This window comes from Anser anser (genome assembly GCF_964211835.1).
Source record: "Anser anser genome assembly, chromosome: 11".
In the NCBI taxonomy this organism is placed as follows: Eukaryota; Metazoa; Chordata; class Aves; order Anseriformes; family Anatidae; genus Anser; species Anser anser.
The window spans coordinates 20,395,207-20,418,844 of record NC_139732.1 but is presented as its reverse complement, the minus strand read 5'-3'; the positions used below and the strand labels follow the sequence as shown (position 1 = coordinate 20,418,844).

The following is a 23,638-nucleotide window of genomic DNA, read 5'->3' as shown; positions in this document are numbered from 1 at the left end:
GGAGCTAATTACAAAATCTGCAGACTGAAATGAATGACAGTTATGTGCCACAGGAAAGAGAAAAGAACATGACACATCCAAAAATTTAACTTAGAAAAACAAAAAACCTGTATGTGGGGGGAGGAATAGGACATACTAGAGACGTGTAGAATTCATGCAGACATGCATTAGTTTTTACTCTTTGAAAAACGTTTTTTCTGGTGAGTCGGTTATCTGCCTCTTTGGAAATCCATCTGAAAGCTGTTTGTCTTGTAAAAAACAGTGACTATTAATAAATACCATGAAGTGAATCTGTGTTACCATGACTTACCATCCAAACACAGAGATTAAATTCCAGTTTAAGGAAATAGAGGAGTGATTCAGAGGGAGCTGAGTTACCCAGTACACTGAGCTTTAAGACACTGTGTTACTGAGGAACTCCTGGTTTCTTAAGTTCTATTCATTTTTTGGCTGTTCTAAGTTGTGATGTGCTGGATATGTCCTGTAAATGAGAATATTTTGGAGTCATGCTCAGCTTTATCACATCCAGAGATGTTTTGTTTAGATGGCTCAGCTGAAATGTTTGAGATAAAAAGGAATGTTTTGTTGCAATACTGATATATATATATATATATATATAATTTTCCTGTGGAAAGGACTTAGTACATTTTAGGACAGCTGTTTAGTTGGCTGAGGCATCGATGCCAAAAGAGAAAAGTAAATAACAAAACCACTCTTTTTCGGTAAAGCTGATGACAGAACTCCAAGAGTTTATCTGCTCATCAGCTCTACTGTAAAACTTGTCTGAAATTTTCAGAGGAACTTTTAAAATTCCATACCCAATCTGAAAGGAGTCCCTCACAGCTTGACTGACCCAGTAGATGTAGGCTGACACTGAGTTTTCTATGAAATTTCAAGGCATTCTCCATATCACGGTATAGTCATTCTGCAAAGCTTGTATGTCTATAAGAACTCTCTGCTTGCTGGAAGGCAATGAGACAAATTAGTTATTAGGATTTGCTCCCCCCCCCCCCCCCCCCAAGATCAATAGAGCAGCATACTGAAAGCATGTTCAACAGGCTTGGGAGCCTTGTCTTGTATAGTCTCCGTACAATTTAATCTGCATTTTTGCTTTCTCAGCTGTATTGGCTATGGTTTCTTTTAAAGCAACAGGAGATCTCCAGGAGACCCCATCCTTCTAACTACTGCTCATGTGCTTGTTCTTCACTTGACACTATTTCTTGTCAAAGACCATTTATTCTTTTTAACAGAGAGGGTTCATGAAGAAAGCCCAAATGGTCTTTTCCAATGGCAGACTTAATCACTCATACAACATCCTTCCCATCCTGTCCCCTTTTTTATGGATATTCCAGACAGTAGAAATGACTTGTCAGACTTCTGGCTCTTGTGAGCATCAGGTCACATGCAGCTTATCCATTTTTCCATTCAGAAAACTGGTGGCTTGTCTATGCACGGTAGCTTTTTTCATAATTCAGTGGGAAATAATTGGTTTTCTGTATAAAACACCTGCATATTTCGGAAATAAGCAAAAAATAATTTAGAGACCAGAAGGCTTTGCTAATGTGCTGTGTTTATGTAGGTGCATATCATTGTGTAATGTACAATATAAAAGTATTTGCTGACTTTTGCTACTGGAAAATCTGAAGGCTGACAGAAATATGCCTTAACTATAAGGCCTGAACAGTTTTTTTTATTCTCTCTCTTTTTAATATATTTCAATATTTCACACTATACAGACACGCAGAACAAACCAGGGAAAATGACTTTAAGCCTAAATCACCAATGAAGAGAAATGTTAGATCTATTTATTCTGTAAAAACAGATGAAGAAAGAACACCTTAAAGCTTACATTTTGTTAATAACTCATTTTTCTCACTGTTCTTCAGTTTCTCTTCTTATTCCACAGATAAGTCTGTTCATCAATCCCCCCCCAACTCTGTCTGTACACAGCTTCGTGCACTGTGTTTGCACACAGACAAATTCCACCCCTCCTCACAGGTGCCACTTCTATATTCTTAACAGCACTGTTTGTAAAATTAATTTCTACTGTTATATGTGGATTTTTCTGATGCTATTTGCTGCAGTGATCATAGCATAGTAGTGCTTTCCCAATAGAAATGTTTATGGCAAACTATATCACTGTTACTGAAACAATCACTGTGTCGACTTGTATGAAGAATTGACACATTTCCTGCTGACTTTATTTTCATTTCCCTTAGATACCATCAAAGTCAAATCAAATCAAATCACCCCCAATTTATAACAGCATTTAACACCAACACAGCAGCAACACTCACTACTCACTTGCTTGAAACTGCTCTTTAAAAGACAAGTTACATCTCTTTTATTCTCCCTTCCTCCCTTGAATAAAGTAGTAACCATTAAAACAAAAACAAAACCAACATAAGGAATCTAGGATGGGAGGATAATTTCAACAGCTCCTTAGCCTGCTGCTTGAAGATTGGCTTCCCCAGCCTATTAAAAGGAATTGGAGTCTTCCAGTGACATTGTGTGCTCTGGGTCAGACCTGAATTTTCTGGAATACTCCATCTCTGGTGAGTAGGCAGGCTAGATTTGTATGGGGGAGTTTGATTTACTCTGCCTTAACCATATTGTTTGTCAAGTTTAATATTTTTTCCTACATTTTGATATGTTTGAAGTGTTTATCAGACAAACTTATAAATTAAATTGTATCAGACTTTCAAATGCCAAGACCTTTTGTGTTGTCTCTGCACATGTATAGAGAATAAAATTGCTGCAGTGAGCGATGCTAGAAGACTAGCCAGAATATAGCTTTGATTAATACTTTGAATCCATTCCCAGATTAAATATATATATAGGAAAACATTTAATAATAACCTTTTTCCTGGCTGAGATGATGTGCTTTGCATTTTATTCATTTCCGTTTGGGGGCTACTAGTCTGATTCCTGAAAGTTAGGTTTTGAATGCTGCATTCCTCAAGCCACAGAGATGTGGATGTTATTTTAGTTGATGAGCTAGAGGAAAATGTATTTCCGGCATTACTAGAATGGTTATAGCAGCAACACAAGTTATTATTCACGTGGTCAGGTGGTGATGCGGTAAACATGACTATAAGTTACTGTGCAGTAATCCTTTTTGTCAATGCAGTTAGCCTGGAACCATTAAAGAGTCCCTCAAAAATAATATGTAGCATTTCACAGCAACTCATCTAACTTGTATGACTTGTACCAGCACTACAGCTCATCTTGGCTTTTTTTCTAGTGGAAATGCTTAGTGGTGTTATGACTTTATACCAAGGCAACCAAGAGAGGGAAGCTTGTGTTCTGTGTGTGCATTACAGGCAGTATGTAGCTGTTTAAGGGAGCTTGCTAGCACAAGAATCACAATGGGTAGTTTTAAACAAAAGATTGGGTTATTTTATGACAGTGTCTTTACAGCAAAAATGATAATGGTTCATGTATCATAGTTCAAGCAGGGAACCTGTAAGTACAGTAGATAACAGAGGTGAACAAATGCTGTCTTAGTGCAGAGCCAAGGTGAAGAGACTTTCCACCCCGAGTCATGAATCAGAGGCCATTTCTGGAGCCAGAATGTTAGATGTGACAGGCCCTTATCAGAACGGCAGGGCAGCGAGGCCATCACTTGGAATATTCTATTGCACATCAGACAGTTTCCTTTATTAGATATCCTGGCTAAGCAGTGTTATTGTGCCCTTTAATAAAGTATGCTGATCAACGTCCCATGGTAGGAATGTTTATGCGTTATTATCTGTATAACCAGCTGTAACCCAGGTGACTCGGAGATACCTAGTGCTGGCAGCACACAAACTTTACAACTTCTCTTCCACAGCTTCTGAAATGTTAATATACTAGACAAATCCAATGAACACAAGGAGTTCATGGATTTAACATGAAGCCTGAAACACTCGCAAGGAAGACACCTTAACAATATTATTTCTTCACCGATAAGATGCCCAAATCTCCTGCAGTTGAAAAATTACAGAGGATTTAAAAGGCTTCGTGCTCCAGGTTATAAATTGACAGTGAGCCAGTCACAATGAGAAGTTCTGTCTTACAGGGGCATTGAACTACTATTACTTCAAGCTTTCTAAATCTCTGCAACCTGAGTCTTGACAGATGACTACAAAGAGAAGGCAGAAATGTCACTTGCTCCACTCCCTATCATGGTTTAGTTATTTACTTAAATGCTTCCTATACCATCCTTCTGCAGAGATAGAAGAATAATAAAAATGGAAAGGAAATCTGTCTTGAAAACACGGTGAGCTCCTCCCAAGAATCTGTTTCACTGAAGCGCAAGGGTGATTCCTGAGGGAGGAAAAACCATCTGGTAGCTGCATTGATGGGGAAACCACAGAATGTCTTGAGCCTGACTACTCTGTTACCCTGAGTCTTCTGCAGCCATTTACTCTGGTCCAAGTGATGCGGCCTCATTCTGTGCCCACCTTGCAGTGAGCACAGGCTGCTGCTGCTGCTGTTGAAAAGAAGCTAGATGGGCTTAAGCTGCTTCTTGTGTGATACATCACCTCTGCAGTTTTTCCCTTGGAAACATTGCTCTTCAAACCACAGCCTGGCCCTGAAAGCTATTAGAAGAAATCTGCTGTTAAAATATTGATTTCACTGTAGTAACGGCACAGTTATGCTGCACTGATACATTACAGTTCCTGTAAGTCAGTGAGTCCAGGATGTCAGGTTGGGATTCTGGATACGAAGCTGTGTATGTTAAATGTGTCACTGATTTACTGTATAACTGTGCAAATTAAAAGGCTGTCTATAGTAGGATTTCTCTACTGGAGGTGATTCAAACTGACATGTCATACCTTAGATACCAGTGAGATGGGCCAGGAGTGTACACAGTTCAGCTGAGGACAGGTGTCTGGGTTGTACATCATCGTGACCCCCTTAGGTCACCTCAAATCCCTACAGAGAAAGCTCAGTGTTTCTGACTAAGAACAAAAGCCACAGATATTGGGATGGTTGAAAAAGGAGTGAGATTCGTGATTTCTGGCTTACCCTGGCCTAATACAGGTACAACAGGGAGTCTCTTGAACGGTTCTTCAAGAGAACTGGAGCAGACACACACCCTTTTCTTTTTAAAACATGCCAGCAATGATACAGGGTCTCTTGGTTGGCATAAGTGGGAAAAATACTTGACTAGAAAAAGGGTTTTCATTTTAGGATTGAAGCTTGAAGTTTCCTAATTCTGTCATTCCACCCTGCCTGCCGCTTCCAGGCTTTCAATCCAGCCCTGCTTGATTCTAACAGAAGCAGAAATGACTTCGTTAGTTGAGAAATGGTGCTAAAATCTCTGTCCAGATGGACAAGAATTTCTCAGGGCGGGAACTGAGGACAAATTGTGAATCTCTCATAAATGGCAGCACAGAGAAGGGGCTGTTCTGCCCACTGGGCTGCAGTAAGTAGAGTTTAGGATAGGCAAGGAGACAGTGTAACATAGGCAACGCTTCCATATTACACGTTGTGGTGTCTTGCATGAAGCTGGTCTAAATCTCAGCAGCTGCTACAGGAGAGAGTTCAATTAAGAGTTCTTGGTGCACCTCTTCTGCACCTTAAATCTTGTGCATTTACATGACAACCTTGTCTATCTGACGTGACAGTGGTGGTTTATGAATGCTAGTGTCGGTGGAAGGCAAGACCCCCAGCCTGCAGCAGAGGTAGGCACACTGCTGTTGGGGGCAGTGCTGATGAAGGTTAGCTCACTGTGTGCAAGTGCCCCCCCTGACTGCACTATAGAACCCCTTAGAGAAGATACTTTCACCCCAGTGCTTGGGCTGTGATTCAGCTGTGCCCTTTGGTTATGCTGCACAGAACCCAAAGGGCTTTGAGCTAAAACCAAACAAACGTTGGTGGCATTTTTATATTAATGGACAAGATCTGTAGTAAAGGCAGATACAAAGGAAGTTTCTAGGAATAAATACTGAATGTAGCTGACTGTCTTGAAAGTCTCCTTATCAGTTCATTCATTTCATATCCCAGTAGGTTTAGTAATAGAACAGGTTTTTAAAAGAGTTTTTTCAGATATATAGACTTTTAAAATTCTTTTCAGGTCTTTTCTTCCCTGAAATAACATCATCCCCCAACCAGATTAAATAGGTCCATCAGCTGCAGATCCTAAGCAAGAGCTCAGGTGGAGGTAAACTGTAGTCATTACACAGAAATGAAATCAGCTGTATGGACTTGCACCAGCCAGGAATCTAGTGAGGTGCTTAGAAATGGTTTATTTAATTTAAACAGTATCTGGGAGCAGTATGTGGGATAGAAAAAAACACAAAACAGAACAAAACAAAACAACACCCTTTTCCCTGGAGATAGCCTAGAAACTCACACTAGGATCATGTCTTGCTGTAAGTGCAGGGAGCTGTTCTATACTGCATCTCAGCTACAGTCCCTAAAGCACAGCGAGATCTTCAGGCAGGGTCTCTGGTGAGTTGAGTCAACACATCCAAACTCGTGGGCATGTTCAGGAAAGTGTATCTTAATGATGCAAAACTGCCAAGTTTTGCATTTATGAAAAAAGGGAATGGTAATTTAATGAGTGCATGTGTCTCATATAGCTAGTTTTCTCATTTTTTTTTCTATTGATGTTAGTTACATTCTAACTGCTTTCTCAAGCTCATTCTTATTATAAATCCATCAGGATACTTTTTATTTGTAAATGTTTTGCATTTAGCTACTTCATATGTATACAGAAAACAAATTTAGAACTCTCCTGAGAAAAATTAGCATTATTTTATCTAAAATATTATTTTTCCACATGAATAACTACCCATATTCAACAGCGCAGCTGATTCATGGTTTCAATACTTACATAAGGGATTCCAATACAGTCCATATGTGTTAGTGCTTTCCAGACATTAATCAAGGCCACTTAAGAAGTATTCTGCCCTAACAAAAAAAAAAAAAAAAAGAGAAAACACATGGATCAGTCACCTGAAATCTATTGATATTTTCTGGGGGGGCAGTGCTGCTGGTGTAGTTAGTAGGCTGCATGTAGGATTGAAGGTCACATGAGTTACTAGAGGGTGGAAGAGCTACAAACTGGGACTGAAATGTTTAGCTGGTAATTCTTCTCATACAGACATTTTTTCAATGAAGTGTCAGTACTATTTTTGGACTCAGTGCTTCTGTCTTTTGTTACTGGATTTTCTGGATAGAAGAACAGGTGTTTTCATAAGGATTTCTTACCTAGCTCCCCATTGGAGAGGTAAGTGAAATCCGAACTCCTAACCTTTGTGCTTTGTCAGGTCTGTTGTTGATCACCAAAATGAGAAACCTGAAGCTGGGAGTGAGGGGCGAAATATCTATTAGCCTTCTAACTATTTGCATTTTTTTTTTCTTGATTTCTCTCAGTTTTCTGAAGGTTGTTGTTGTTGTTTTCCTGGGGGGAGGGGGGCCTCTACAAACTATGAAGTTACTTATGGGTAATTCGTGAGTTGGAGACTGAATATTTGGATTAAATGTTTAAGACTTTAGTAAACAATTTAATGAACTGAACAAATAACGTATAGATATTTTCTTCCATATGTCAATCATCCTAAAACTATGTGAGTATCTTTTTTTTTTTTACATGTTAATGACATCTCATTATTCCATTAATGGTCTGCAGTGGGATTACGTGTATTTATTTTCTGTTGCTGCTTATGCATATTGGTATGTCTCCATGAGTATTAAAAAGTTAAGCTTCACTTTTCCTTGGAAACATGGAAGAACTGAAGTTTCATACAAAAAACTTCTCAGTATGCGTATTTAAATATTTAGTTCTAGTTTATACTTTCTTTCAATTTCTCTAAGCTTTACTATTTTAATTTTCCAGTCACTGAGTGATTGAGAGGTTGGTGGAAATAGGCCCTGTTAGATACCAGGGCAGCTATGTCCAGGATGGAGTTTTTCAAGTGACATGAATGGATACACTTTTGCTAATTGCTGGAGCTGTGCTGGTTTATACTGGTTAAAGAGCTGGCTCTACAGCTTTAGTGAAGCTATCAATATCCTGCAAGTCCTTGGAATCTGCTGATGTTATCTTCATTAGTTATATTTGTGGAGTATTTCTATCAGGACAAGGTGGAATAAAGTCCCTAACCTCAAATTAGAGAGGCAGTAAAAAAACAATGTATTTCCTTAGTTTTCTTCAATACTTCTTGCTGAAGAGCGCTCTGGAATCCTGGCTTCACAACAGTGTAAATTCCCTCATGATCTGAACAAGCGCTTTCCTGGCTCAGTGCAAGACCTGATAATCAAAAAACGTATGGGAAAACCATGGGGGTTGAAGTTGATGCTATCCACTTGAAAATATTTCTGAAGTTCTGAAAGAATATCTATTAAGAATCATTTGCGCTAGGACATCTTGCATAAGGAGCTGGAGGTGTTTGAATATAAAAGCATGACTGCTTCAACTTGGCAATACAATTCATGCTTAAAGACAGTCGGAAAAGAAAATCTGAGCCAGGCAGTGACCTCATCTGCTCTGCTATCACTAAAGCAAAGTAACTTGGTACTTTAGAAAATAGAGGGGCTGGTGGGTTTTCCAAGACTATAAAATAATAATAAAATATGATATTTGATAAATGGTTTTCCAGCATGTGGCTTTTATTTATTTGGTGTTCTTTTCACTGTTATTGTTTAGCTATTTTTCTTCCCCATAATGATAAAACTTTTTACTTAATACAAATTAAATCCTGTGCAGTGACTTAAACTTCTCTTAAGCAAGCACAGAAAATGGATTAAAAGTCGGGATTAAATCAAAACTTTTGCTTTTCACAAAAAAAGTCCTGTGTGGGTAGGGGCTGCACTACTAGAAATCTCTCTCTCTTCCTGTTTTGTATTTACAAGTATTGCAACAGGCTGAGGACCTTGCCGTGGCTCATTACAGGTTTTGCCCAAAGTGGAGGAGAGGTAATGTTGTGCATTAAGAAGCTTCAGCTGTTGAGCAGGCTTTCATCTCAACTTGCAAAAGCTCAAGCCTGATGATGTCCCTTCCCTGTTTGTACTGGATTTGATGGAGCTTGATCTTTGAGAAAAAGTACATGTGGTCAAAATGAGTTTTGTTTTGCAGGTAAACTAAATTATTGACTTTCTGCAAGAACACAGACTTTCAGATGTGGGCTTCTTCAGTAAATTGTTCATATATGACTTATTTTTAGGCTTTTATAAAAATAATTTCATGATTGATCAGTATTCAGTGGTACTGCTATAGAAGTGGGTATGATGCAGGACTTTTTTTTTCCTTTTTTTTTTTTTTAACTCTTTCAGCTCTTCAATTTCTTTACAATGTTTCTCAGATTACCTTTCTTTCCCCTTCCCATGTTTCATGCTGTACTTGCTACAAGCTAACCAGGTAGTAGTTTATTTTGGTCCTGCTGAACTATGATACTTCTGTTTTTGTCTTAGCTGTGAGGCTTCAGAGATGCTTTGGGAAAGTGCGCCCCTTATTTCTACTGCATGTTTATCATAGGAGGCCTGCTGTGAAGTCATAGGATCTGACAAAATATCCACGGTGACTTCGATTGATGTTGTATTAGCCCCACGGTATTGTTTGATAGTGTTTTTAAAGCCTTCAGTTAGGTTCATAAAACTGATCATAGAATATTTGTATCCCAGCCATATAACCTATTATATGGTGATGGAATAACCTCTTCAAACCCTTATTAAATTTATGAATGTGGTACAATATTTTGTTGGCTTTCTTTCCAACTTCTGTAAAGTGAGATTTATAGATTTTTTTTTTTTTTTAATTTAATCTGCTAGTCCTACTTCTCCCCCATTTTGGCACTTGATCAGTTGAGTTGTTGCTTTTCCCCATTTCACTGTAGTCTGCTAACATTTCTATCTAAAAATGCTTTGCAGCCTTGGAGAAATGTTTTTGAACTACAACTTTTCCTTTAATAAAGGGAAACAAGAAGTAGTAGAGAAAGTGAAGGAAAAGAGGTGAATATGTAACAGATGTGAAGAAGAGTGTGCTCATCCATATTTGTCTTTAATTGTTTGGTGTCTCTTCTAAAGGAGTGGGAAGGGTTATTGGTTTGAGAAAAGAATTGCTGTGACTCTGGCTGACTTTCTGTGAGACCATTAAAGCTCATCTAAGATAAAATCAGAGATGTTGATATTAAACTTCTTAGGAGTATTCCATGATGCTTTGACCTTTAGTGTAGCTGCTTTGGGCTAGTTAACAAGTAAGTGACTGTAATGTGAAACAATCTTATTAAAATATTCAAAACCACCTTTTGATCTTGAACGTAGGCTGTGTGTGCAAAAGCTACCATAGTGCTCTCTTTAATGTTAGCAGTGGTGCTCACAAAATTTGTGCCTTAATTTAATCTCTGCAATCCCATAGAATATCAAGAGGAGTCAATCTGATGAATAATTCATTCTTTTAACAAGGTTTGGGCTAAAGAATGTTTAAATTTGCTTTCTCTTCAAGAACATCAGAGTAAGATTGAGGCTAACGTTTTCTGGGGTCTGTTGGATTTCTGGTAAAGTTTAGCTTCAGATCGGATCCAATTTGCCTTCAAGAAAGTAAATGCTTCCTTCTCTACAGCCCTGTATTGTATCAGAAAATACCAGGGCTCACATCTTCTTGCGACCTAGATTTGCCAGTTGTCTAAGGTCTGTTTAGAAGGATAGCTAATTTGGTTTGGTGGTGCCTACCTTTAGAAATTACCTCTCCATTGTGAGAGGTAGGTAATGTTTTAGTGGGGCCTAGCAGAAATTTTGACAGAATGGAAATAAACATTACTGTGAGAAGTGTCAACTGCCAGAATTTACTATGCAAATCTAGCAGTCTGCCAGGTGAAGTGTTCTGCAGGTCTTGTTTTTGCCAGTTTAGGTTCTTCATTTGCCTACTTATTTATAGGTGTTTTGTTGAGGTGATCAGGAACATGTCAAAAAATGAAGCTGCATTTAAAAAAAAATAAAATTGTGCCATGTAAAGCTGCAGAGCTTTGTTTTATGGTGAGTGATATTAAGTCTTTTTCTAAATGTTCATTTCTTTACTTTCAAAATGATAGAACTGCAAAATATGTCCTGTGAGTCAGCACCTTCTGTATCTAAGAATAGTTTCAGAGGGAGATGGCAAACTAGATGTGCATGACAAAGCTACATAAAATGGTTCTTAGACTGTAACACAGTGACAGTTCTTCTGTGACAACAAAGAAATAAATATTCAGCACAGAAATTAAGAAAAATGCTTTTGGTGTGTATGAGGTATGTGTTGTGTGACACATGCATCAGCCAAACCATTGTTTTCAAGAATATCTAAAGCATCTAATGGTAGGTCTGCCCCACTCTGCTGAATTCATGAAGCAGACAGTCTTCCCTGCAATCCCTCTTTAGGAGAGCATACTAGAAAATACACAGAAAAATACCTGTAACTCTATTCCCTTGGTGCAACATCTGAATTACTCTTCTTGACTACAGCGGGAAAACAATCTTCAGTTTATTTTACATCTCACACACCCTCACTGCATAGATTTTCAGCTTTCATTTTTCAGTATCTGTAATCAGACATACCACAAATTTCTCAGAGCATCTTACCTTTCTCTTTCTTTGGCTCTGTTTTACGTGGCCACGTTGCACTCACTCACTGAGATGATTTTTACCCGCTAGTTTGCAGAAGGTCCCATGCAAGTTGTAAATAAAGAGCAGGCCACAGGGCATTGCGTGATAATTCTACCTTTACCTCCTGAGTAAGGAAACCAACCTAACTAATGGCTTCCCTCCAACTAGAGATGTGCAGAATAGTAATTTGGATACTGGCAAACCAGGGATTTATTGTCAATTCAGAAGACTATGAGTGCCAACTCTGCAGTTCTCTATATCTCAACTTACAACTGGGATCAATACTGCACTCGCAGCTTCCCCTTGTATATTTTATTTATGGAGCACATATTTTGAAACTTTTTTCCTGTTGTTTTTAGAGTTATTGCTGCTACCTACTTTGATTTAGGCTAGCCAGAATTTATTTTGTTTTCTTTTGAAATTGGGACAACAACTAGCGATAACAGGATGTGTTTAGGAATGTGTGCACCTTTCTTTGTGTGTTGTTAGAGGTACCAGTATATGTAAATCTGCCAGTCTGATTTTCAGTTAACTTTAAAATTTCCTTCCACCTACTCTGTCAATGCTGTTGTCATGAACACCTGTGATGTGGCAACCAGAATGGAATCAAGTCTTAGGTGTGCATGGGAATTATGCTTTTGTATACGCCTGGAAAATTCCAATAGGCTTTCTATGGGCAACTACAATTGATGGTACAGAGGTACATTTAAACCACAGTCACAGACCTGAATATTCCTCTTTTTTTTTTTTTTTTCCTCTGGAGTTTGTGTCAGCATTTGTATTCAAATGCTCCAGCTCTGTCCCTGGTGTGTTGACCCTTGCAGGTTATGCTTGATGTTGCATTTAATGAGGAAGTATATGTTAAGTGATCACAAAAATGGGAAGCGCTACTTCCAGATCTTCACTGTGGTTTTACACCCACCTCTCTCTCTACACAGAGCAATAATGTAACCACTCTAATGAGCATAGGGGTGAGCTAATACATTCTTATCTTTGAAATCTAGCATGAGAATGCCTGGTTAACTATGTATAAGCAATGGGAAAAACAGGTTTTTTTTTTCTTTTTTTGTACAGAAGCCATGACGTAAAGCTGTACAGTCAAATCCAAAATGGCACTTTGAATACAAACAAGAAAATACTTTAAATGCTGTTTGTCTGTCTTACTACGTAGCTCAGCTTTCACACGTGTTACTGATGCCAAAGCATGCAAGTAAGGGATCAAGCTGGCATCGTCTGTCTGTTTGCTTTTAGGGAACTCCTTCCTGTTTCATGGATAGCGTACTTATTAAAGTCCATCTCTAATAGCTGTTGCACACAGTAAACCCTATCATTCTGTCTGTCTGCTCAGCTGCCTTCTCTGATGGTTTGCCACTTTAAGGTGAAAATTAAAGTATGTACTGTATACAGAAAGATCAGATAAGTAAGATAATTAGAATTATTTGCTATAACTTTTTTGGACGGATAAAGTTTGGTTGCTGTCTTCCATAAAATTAGAGGAGCCTATTTGCTCAGAAGCAGGAGTCCCAACTACCAAATTCATTTCATGAACCTAAAATTATTTAATAGTACCTCTGTTTTGCACTTAACCTTAATTTTGCTCTTTAAAAAATTACATATTTTTTTTCAGAAGGCCTTTTGTTTTAAATTAGGTGCATTGCCATAGTCCAAATCTATGGGGGCATTTTATTTCCAGTTTTTTTCTGGATGTAAAATTGTCCTCTATTAAATACCTGTGAATTTGGTGTTTTTTGTTTTTTTCTTGGTGTGGTCAGAGTAACAACAGCTGAACAAAATGGAAATTAAGCACACATTTTTCATTCACTGCAGTTAATGCATCCCAATTCACTGGATTTCATGCTTTACTGGTGACAATGACTGTGTTCAGGCTAATTGCAATATCCCTAGGTCTCAGGACTTCAAGAAAAACAACTAGAAAGTTCTAATTAAGTCCCTCTTTTTACCACCAGACAAAATAATCTTTTTTTTTTTTTCCAAAATATTTTTTTGGTTTTCTGTTCTATAAACCACGGAGTATCAGTTTAACTGTTGCCTAAAAGGTAATGTGATGGAAGCCTGGCTATAGATTTGATATATTGCAGGAAGGCTGCATACATGAATTGTGAATAAGAGCAACAATTTTTCAAATATATATTGTCAAAGACATTTTCTTTCCAATAACATTGCACATAAAATGTTACAAGTGTAATGGCTATTTTACTTGCAGTTAAAAAGTGCATACAGTTGTAATATATCAGCTGTTGTTAAAATGACATCTGGGGATATACGAAGACCTTTTTTTTTTTCTTATTCTGTTTCAGGCTTCTTTACTACCTTTGTTTCCTGTTAAATGTACTAGTATTAAAGAATTGCTTGAGAGGCACAGTACCTATACACATTTGTAAATAGGTGTATGTATTTATATATATGTATCTGTTCTTGGCAGGATTTAATACCTGTATTTAACATTTGTTATTCAATAGATAGTAACATAGTTGTTTCTCTCTAGTTCAAATATTGGACCTTGCTGTACAGTTTCACTTGCATCTGTCAAATACCAGTGTCCTAGCTGGCCTGTGGTTGTTCTGAATGGCTGGAGGTTCCTAAAGCTCTTTGAATGAAACGGTTGACTCTTGTTGCAGATACAGATCACAAAACTGTAGGGGTGATCTTAATTCAACTTGTATGGCAAAGCCAGTTGCAATAAAATTAATTCTTCAACTGTACTTCAAAGATATTCTAATACAGGTTGTTAAAAACTCTAAATGTCTGACAAAGAAATTTAAAGTGACTTATCGAGAAGGATTTCTCTGTTATAAGCAGCTGGTGTGCAATCCTTGATCAGCTGAGGACAAATGCAGAGCTTTCCTTTTGCTGAGGCCAGGATTTCATCTGCAGCGTAGGATTTTTGAAAAGTGCTTGTCATAGATGTTTGAAGTCTTTGATAGGAATACCAGTGCTGAAAATCCCTCTTAATATACTGTGCATATGGCACACACAAATCATCATGTTCCTTCTACTCATCATTGAATAAGTCATTGCTTAAACTTAATGCCTTATTTTTATAGTTTCTCCACTATCCTACACAGGAGTTTGTACTTGTGAAGTGCACACCACAATTTCTGAAGGATTTGCTAGCTATGTCTACTTTGGACCAAGGCTTTTAGAAGGGCAAATCCTTGAGAGCAGGAAGCTGCATTTATTCATTTAGAAATCTGTAAAGCTCCTTATTTACCTTAGCTTTGGGATTGATATACGACACTGAGAAATGCAGGCTGGGAGTACTGCATTGCCTGGAAGATGCTCCTCTAAACTTTCCCTGCTTGACCAGCACAAGATGACTGCAACTCCCTTCCATGATCTAGGAAGGAAATGCAACTGATTTGCCATGACCAGCCTCGTTTCAAACTCTAGAAATGAGGATGCTGAAAGCAAGAGTCTATTATGAAAGTTAATATATTTGAATACCCCTGCTTTTGCTGAATTGTCTTCTCTGTCCTTTTGCCTGCATTTCCCGAGCACTTTCATACTGCAGCATGTACTTTATCAAGCTCTATTCTGAGCTGCTTACCTCATTAGGTTTAATGTTTGATTAGTGAGTCATTAAATCCTATAAATTAGGACACAAAATGTATTCAGTTCTCCTTTGGTTTCTAGTAATGATTTGAAAGTTTTCAAATCCTGTGTGATATACTTTTGTCATGGGCAGGACAGAAGGAATGACAGTTTGTAAAAATAATAATAAAAAAAAATCAATTCTAACCAAATATAGCGCTAATTCATCCAAGATTTGCACACTGAAATGACTAATCTAAGGACTTTTTTTTTTTTTTTAATATGATACTTGGCAAATTCTAGTCTCAGATGAGCATCTTTCTGTTGTGTTGAGACAAAGTTTACTTTCAAAGGAATTCAGCTCTGCTAAGAAAGAAGCAGCAGAGATTGGGGGAACGCTAAGCCAGAGAAGTGCCATAGAACAGTTCAAACCTCAAGAATGCTGTCAGTGGTAATTGCTCTTCTCTTCCCTTCCCTCCCTGCATCCAATCTGGTTTTCCTCAAAGTAGTCCAATATCAACCATTCCTAACATAATCAAGTCGAAAGTATGGAAAAGTTTAGCACAGCTATGATCAAAGCCCATGGGGTTTTCTTTCCAGCCTGTAGGCTACTTTTGATAGTAAAATTACAATGATAGCAACTTCTTTTGACTCGAGCACATGCGTGTGACAATATTTTAATGGTGAAAACCATCTTGCTGTGTGGGAGACAGGGCAGGGCAAAGACAAAAGAGCATCCTGGGATCCTTGTAGCTGGGTGTGATGCCCTGTGACAGGTGAGAGCATCAGGACTGTGCAGCAGGAATTGATGTTGGCTCCCCCAGACGTTCTGGGGAGAGGACTTACCTGCTGTGACGGACTTCTTGGAGAGATGCTAATTGATTGGAAAGTGGGAGTATCGGGAGTCCAGTAAATGAGCTGTTAGTGCTGTTTGTAACTGACCTGGTCTACTTGTACCATCTCTTTTCTGCCTATACTCCGTGTGTGTGTGTGTGTGTGTATATATATATTTCCACACACACTTCCACTGGATTGCTGCAGGCCTCCTGAGCATTAAAGCAGCAGTCCGAGTTTGGTAGCGATATGCTATTGTGCCTGCGATAACAGCAAATTGGCAGCATCAACCTTCTTACTGCCTAGTTTAGGCTGCTGTAGGGAGCAGGCAAAGTCAGTGCAATATGATCAAAATATTACAAATGCATATTTATTGGAACCATATTGTTGCCCTGACACTGGCTTTTTTATTTCTCTAATGAAAGTGGCTGCACATTGGCACTCTAATATTCATTTTGATACCTTCTTTCTTATGGAACCTTTTTTAACATTAAGGATTATTTTTCTAACACATGCTCAGATTCCATATTCCCACCTTAATCCTTTCCTTTATCACTCTTGAATGCTACGGATTGAATAACAGCTACTCTGTTAAGAGACTTGGCCACAAGAGACTGGGATTAATAGAGTCATACTGGTAGGACATTCTGCTGCTCTCTGGAGGCTGAATATCTCTCTCAGACTTTTCAGCTATGTGTGGCAAACATGAGCTAAAGCAGAGGATGTCTATTAATCTCCTAAATTAATCTTAATTTTGACTTTTTTCACCTTCACTTGTTACTTTTATGACATTGGTATCTACAGTGGAGCGAAGGTATTTCAAAGTAAATTCTTCAGTGAAGTTTTTAGGAGTTCTTTCTTGATGGGAAGTTTGGACTCTAGGAAAAGGAGCTAAGGAGATGGCTGAAAGCATTGGGATCTGGTTGAAATCACTGCTGGGGAAGAGAAGAGCTCAGGACCTTCCACTCAGGATGTTGGAAACTTTATAATGAGAGTTGGATAGGCAATTCTTTCGTATCTGCCTTAAGAAACTGGGTGTTGAAAGATACAAATGTATTGTTGAATAATGAATTAATAGCACATGGTGTTAATATGAATATTTTTCTGTTTGTATTATCCTTTTACAGCTTTCTTCTTGGGGGGGGTGGGGGATGGGGACGATGAGACTGGCTAATAAGACATCTGGCTGTCTTAAAGCAGTGTTAGCTTTGGGTCACTTCAAGGTTGTTTTCTTATTTGATTTTGCTATTGATCTTTCCTTTATACAACTTCTATAACTGTCATGATGTCACTCTTGCATTAAAAAGGTTTTCCTGTGGTTTCCCATGTAAAAACAGTCAAGCAGACTAATGAAGGTGGATTCTGGCCTTGAAATATGATGTGGCCAATCAACCTGTAAGGGAAGTCTTCTAAAATTCAGAATTGCAATGCTACCTGGTATTGCAGAGCCCTGCCCTAGCGCCTGATGGTACAGCGCAAGTACTGTTAGAGCTCAGTTTCTGCTTGGTTGTTTTCAGGACTCTACAGCAGAGTCCTTTTTCTTAAGGTCAACTGTGGCAAGGGGAGGGCAGGGAAGAATATTTCAAATCTCCCTCTTATTGCAGGCGACATTGATAAGAATACTCTGAGCATGAGCTGGATAAATTTGATAGCTTTCTGAATGGGAGGTTACACAAGCTTTTCAATTGCCTAGTTTGATGGGGAAGATCCATCTCTTAAAAATGGAAACTTATTTGCCTGCAACTTTTTTTTTCTGTGTGTAGGGGTTTTTTCATTTCATCCTCTTCTCCCCTTTTCCATTTTGGTACATAGGAGTATAAATAAAGGGCAAAGAAAATACACCGAATCTTAAAATGAAACTTTAAACTTTAAAATGAAACTTTTAAACTTTAAAATGAAACTTGCCGAGGCGACCGGCTCCGGGGCAGACGCGTGCTGCAGCGGAGCGCGGGATCGGGACAGGCAGGGCTATTTTTCGGGCATCGAGCCTACGTGAGGGAGCCGCCAGGCACCGGCAGCCCTCGTGAGGGAGGCTGACGAGGCGTAGGCGGGGCCAGCAGCGTCAGCGTCAGCTCCTCCCCCCGGCCGTTCAAAGGCAGCCCTTAGGGAGCGCGAGCGACCAGGAGCGCGGCGAGCAGGGCCGGCAAACAGGGAGTGACGCGGCAGTTAGCGAGGCAGTGAGCGCGGGCAGGGCGGGCAGGCAGGGCGGAGCGCTCACACCCGCCCATAGGGACAACTCCTCTAACGGCACTCTCCTGTCAGCTGGGCTGCGATGGTCTCCACCAGGCACGGTGCTTTCTCTAGGAAGTCAGTGCACACCCAGACCGACTGCCCGTCCAAACATGCGGCAGTTCAGGTCTCCGGATGCGGGGAGTGTCTGAGCCTCTTGCTGCCATCGGCGGGGGGCAGAGAGACTGCTTGCGTGAGGTGCGAGCAGGTGGACGACCTGGTCCGCATGGTGGCAGAGCTCAAGGAGGAGGTGCAGAGGCTGAGGGATATCAGGGAGTGCGAGCGGGAGATAGACTGGTGGAGCGACTCCCTGCAGGACCGGAGGGAGAGGGACCAGGGTGAGACGCCCCAAAGGGGGGTGGACCCCCTGCCCTGTTGCCATCGGGCAGAGGGAGGGGACCTGCGAGTTGAGGAGGAATGGAGGCAGGTCCCTGCTCGACCTCGCAGGAGATGCCCTCCCCTTCCGGCGCCGCCTTCCCAGGTGCCCTTGAACAATAGGTTTGAGGCCCTGGAGCTGGAGAGACCAGTGGGTGAGGATGAGGTAGGAAGCCTACCCGGGAGGATGCCTGAGGTGAGGAAGTTGACTCCACGCCTCAGGACTGCCTCCACCAAGAAAGAAAGAAGGGTGATTGTTGTGGGCGACTCCCTCCTCAGGGGAACGGAGGGCCCTATTTGTCGGCCTGACCCCACACATAGGGAAGTCTGCTGCCTCCCTGGGGCCAGGGTCAGAGACGTTACCAGGAAACTTCCAAACCTGGTTCGCCCCTCTGACTATTACCCGCTTTTGATAGTCCAGGCTGGCAGTGACGATGTTGAAAAGAGAAGCCTCAGGGCCATCAAACAGGACTATAGGGGGCTGGGACGATTGGTGGAGGGAGCGGGAGTGCAGGTGGTGTTCTCGTCCATCCCTACGGGGGAAGGGAGAGGCACGGAGAGGACATGGAAAGCTCATGTGGTTAATAGGTGGCTCAGAGGCTGGTGCCAGCATAGAAATTTTGGGTTTTTTCACCATGGGGAGCTTTACTCGGCACCCGGCCTGATGGCCCCAGATGGGTCTCTATCTCCAAGGGGAAAACGGATCCTAGGCCAGGAGCTGGCGGGGCTCATAGAGAGAGCTTTAAACTAGGTAAGAAGGGGGACGGGGCTCAAACAAGGCTTGTCGGAGCTGTGCCGGGGGAAACAATGGCTAGGCCGGGGAAGAAGGCGATGGCCCAGCTGAAGTGCATCTACACTAATGCACGCAGCATGGGTAACAAACAGGAGGAGCTGGAAGCCATTGTGCAGCAGGCAGGCTACGACTTGGTTGCCATCACGGAGACGTGGTGGGACCGCTCCCACGACTGGAGTGCTGCAATGCCTGGCTATCGGCTCTTCAGGAGGGACAGGCAGCACAGAAGGGGAGGTGGCGTGGCTCTCTACATTAGAGAATCTTTCGATGTTGTAGAACTCCAGGCTGGGAATGATAAGGTTGAATCCCTGTGGGTTAGGATCCGCGGGAAGGCCGGCAAGGCTAGCATCCTGGTGGGGGTCTGTTATAGACCGCCGAACCAGGATGAGGAGACGGATGAGGAGTTTTATAGGCAACTGACAGAAGTTGCAAAATCGTCGGCGCTTGTCCTCGTGGGGGACTTCAACTTCCCGGACATATCCTGGAAACACAACACGGCACAGAGAAAGCAGTCTAGGAGGTTTCTGGAGAGCGTGGGAGATAGCTTCCTGACGCAGCTGGTCAGTGAACCTACCAGGGGTGGTGCCCCGCTAGACCTTCTCTTCACAAACAGAGAAGGACTGGTGGGAGATGTGGTGGTCGGAAGCTGTCTGGGGCAGAGTGACCACGAAATGGTAGAGTTCTCTATTCTTGGCGAGGCCAGGAAGGGGACCAGTAAAACTGCTGTCTTGGACTTCCGGAGGGCTGACTTTGAGCTGCTCAGGACGCTGGTTGGCCGAGTCCCTTGGGAGGCGGTTCTGAAGGGCAGAGGAGTCCAGGAAGGCTGGGCGCTCCTCAAGAAGGAAATCGTGATGGCACAGGAGCGGTCCGTCCCCACGTGCCCAAAGATGAGCCGGCGTGGAAGAAGACCGGCCTGGCTCAACAGAGAGTTGCGGCTGGAGCTTAGCAGAAAAAAGAGGGTTTATAATCTTTGGAAAAAAGGGCGGGCCACTGAGGAGGACTACAAGGATGTAGCGAGGCTGTGCAGGGAGAAAATTAGAAAGGCCAAAGCTCATCTGGAGCTCAACCTGGCTACTGCCGTTAAAGACAACAAAAAATCCTTTTACAAATACATCAACGCGAAACGGAGGACTAGGGAGAATCTCCATCCTTTACTGGATGCGAGGGGAAACCTAGTTACTAAGGATGAGGAAAAGGCTGAGGTGCTTAATGCCGCCTTTGCCTCAGTCTTTAGCGGCAATACCGGTTGTTCTCCGGACACCCAGTGCCCTGAGCTGGTGGAAGGGGATGGGGAGCTGGATGTGGCCTTCGCTATCCATGAGGAAATGGTTGGCGACCTGCTACGGAGCTTGGATGTGCGCAAGTCGATGGGGCCGGATGGGATCCACCCGAGGGTACTGAGAGAACTGGCGGAGGAGCTGGCCGAGCCGCTTTCCATCATTTATCGGCAGTCCTGGCTATCGGGGGAGGTCCCGGTTGACTGGCGGCTAGCCAATGTGACGCCTATCTATAAGAAGGGCCGCAGGGCAGACCCGGGGAACTATAGGCCTGTCAGTTTGACCTCAGTGCCGGGGAAGCTCATGGAGCAGATTATCTTGAGGGTCATCACGCGGCACTTGCAGGGCAAGCAGGCGATCAGGCCCAGTCAGCATGGGTTTATGAAAGGCAGGTCCTGCTTGACGAACCTGATCTCCTTCTATGACCAAGTGACGCGCTTGGTGGATGAGGGAAAGGCTGTGGACGTGGTCTACCTTGACCTCAGTAAGGCTTTTGACACCGTTCCCCACAACATTCTCCTCAAGAAACTGGCTGCTCGGGGCTTGGACTGGCGTACGCTTCGCTGGGTTAGAAACTGGCTGGATGGCCGGGCCCAGAGAGTTGTGGTGAATGGAGTCAAATCTGGCTGGAGGCCGGTCACTAGTGGAGTCCCCCAGGGCTCGGTACTGGGGCCGGTCCTCTTTAATATCTTTATTGATGATCTGGATGAGGGCGTCCAGTGCACCCTCAGTAAGTTTGCAGATGACACCAAGCTAAGTGCGTGTGTCGATCTGCTCGAGGGCAGGAAGGCTCTGCAGGAGGATCTGCATAGGCTGGAGCGATGGGCTGAGGTCAACTGCATGAAGTTCAACAAGGCCAAGTGCCGGGTCCTGCACCTGGGCTGCAACAACCCCAAGCAGAGCTACAGGCTGGGAGATGAGTGGCTGGAAAGCTGCCTGGCCGAGAAGGACCTGGGAGTATTGGTGGATAGTCGGCTGAATATGAGCCAGCAGTGTGCCCAGGTGGCCAAGAAGGCCAACGGCATCCTGGCCTGTATAAGAAGCAGTGTGGCCAGCAGGTCGAGGGAAGTGATTGTGCCCCTGTACTCGGCTCTGGTGAGGCCGCACCTCGAGTACTGTGTTCAGTTTTGGGCCCCTCGCTACAGGAAGGACATGGACGTGCTCGAGCGAGTCCAGAGAAGGGCGACCAAGCTGGTGAGGGGTCTGGAGAACAAGTCTTACGAGGAGCGGCTGAGGGAGCTGGGCTTGTTCAGCCTGGAGAAGAGGAGGCTCAGGGGCGACCTCATCGCTCTCTACAGTTACCTGAAAGGAGGCTGTAGAGAGGTGGGGGTTGGTCTATTCTCCCACGTGCCTGGTGACAGGACGAGGGGGAATGGGCTAAAGTTGCGACAGGGGAGTTTTAGGTTGGATGTTAGGAAGTACTTCTTTACCGAAAGGGTTATTAAGCATTGGAACGGGCTGCCCAGGGAGGTGGTGGAGTCACCATCCCTGGAGGTCTTTAAAAGACGTTTAGATGTAGAGCTTGGGGATATGGTTTAGTGGAGTACTTAGTGTTAGGTCGGAGGTTGGACTCGATGATCTTGAGGTCTCTTCCAACCTAGAAAAATCTGTGAATCTGTGAATCTGTGTAAAAGATTTCCATGGCAAACCATAGTCGTCGTCTTCTTGCTTTAAGTAAAGGACTGCACTAGTATGAAGCTGGCTCATCCTTGCTTCACACAGAATCCGTTGTGAGATCAGGAGCTAATGACTCTTCGTTACCTTTGAGATAGTGGCATATTCTATTTACTGTCATCCCTTGTACAGCTAGCACAGAAGGGAGCAAGAGGATGGGATAATCTCCTTGGAAGGCAGCATTTAAAACCTGTCTGGTAGGAGATAATTGCTGCATTCCTGGGGGATTAGCACAGGGAACTTTATTATATTAGAGTGCAACTGTACCCAGCTATCTCCCACCAGATGAATGTCAGACTATTTTGTTGCAGGAGACACAAAGCGAGGAATGAAAGATGCGTGAATAAAGCATGCTTGTGCAGATGAAATGTAGTTTGTGCCATCCTCCTTGCTTCAAAACTAGATAGAGATTTTTCTTGCTGCTGTCCTGCTTCAGAACTGTTTGAGGAACACTTGGGAATGACTGAGGCAGTGTCTATATTGGAGTCAGAGGAGTGACTGCGTAGGAGGCACATCTATCTGTCATCTAGCTTGCTGAGCAACAAAAGCAGTGTTTCACAGCAGTGTGCCTTTTGGATAGGTAGCATCCTAAATCAGAAGTCTGGGTCATGTGCCAGTGTTGCTTTCCACTGAGCAAGCAAAGTTAAAGATATCTTGGGAGACATTTGCTGCTTCTCTGGCCAGTTTCTGTTGGCATCCCTGGGGATTTGCTGACACACTGAGCTATCGGCAGGTGCACCTGAGTCACCCTGAGAAAAGGGCTTTGGATCATCTGAACCCAAGCTAGTATCCAAGCAGCTCTCTTACTTTTGCTATGCAGACATTCCTTGTCATTTTTCCACCAATGTGGTAGCCTTCAGTGTGTACTGACCTTTTTGGCTTACAAATAAAAACAAGCATTTTCAAATGCACACGAAGTAACTGGAGCTTTCTTATGAGACGAAAAGCCCCTTGGACACTGATGCTGTAAACTAGAGGGGGTTGGTGCATTTTCAGCAATGTGGTTTGTCTATATTTGGATCCTCAGCATGGAGTTTGAATTGTTAGCTGATATACTAAGAAACATATAACATGTACGAAAGACAAAGGAAGCTGAAAAGGTAACAAACAAATTCAGGGATTGGCACACATTCTGTAAACTACAAATACACTCTGCAAGTTGGTTTGGATGCCAGTTCCTTGCATCAGCTAGAAGAACAAATTGATAGCATATAAATTCTGATGTTTATTTGCTTTTTATTAGAGTTTGTTTTGTACATGGATTATAAAGTACTGCAATCCTTTTTTTTTTTTTTTCGTAAGCCTGAATGTTAAATTGTGTCACTTCTTTCTA

The 23,638-nt window shown here is 42.1% G+C and overlaps 1 protein-coding gene across 14 annotated transcripts in view; it reads left to right on the top strand.

Moving 5' to 3' along the window:
• Positions 1-23,638, top strand: part of LOC310905355 (uncharacterized protein) — a 177,283-nt gene that overhangs the window by 53,818 nt on the left and 99,827 nt on the right. For 6 of the 14 annotated variants that reach the window (XR_014588963.1, XR_014588964.1, XR_014588965.1 and 3 more), the window contains exon 1: positions 17,103-18,757. The exons of 3 other annotated variants lie outside the window; for them this stretch is intronic. Coding sequence is in view for 2 of the 11 variants with exons in the window: in XM_083851529.1 (XP_083707655.1) it covers positions 18,230-18,757 (528 nt within the window). In the remaining 9 variants the exon portion in view is untranslated. Of the gene's footprint in view, positions 1-6,459; positions 7,223-17,102; positions 18,758-23,638 lie in introns of those variants that run through there. 5 more of the 14 variants (XR_014588960.1, XR_014588968.1, XR_014588959.1 and 2 more) reach the window with 5 other exon arrangements.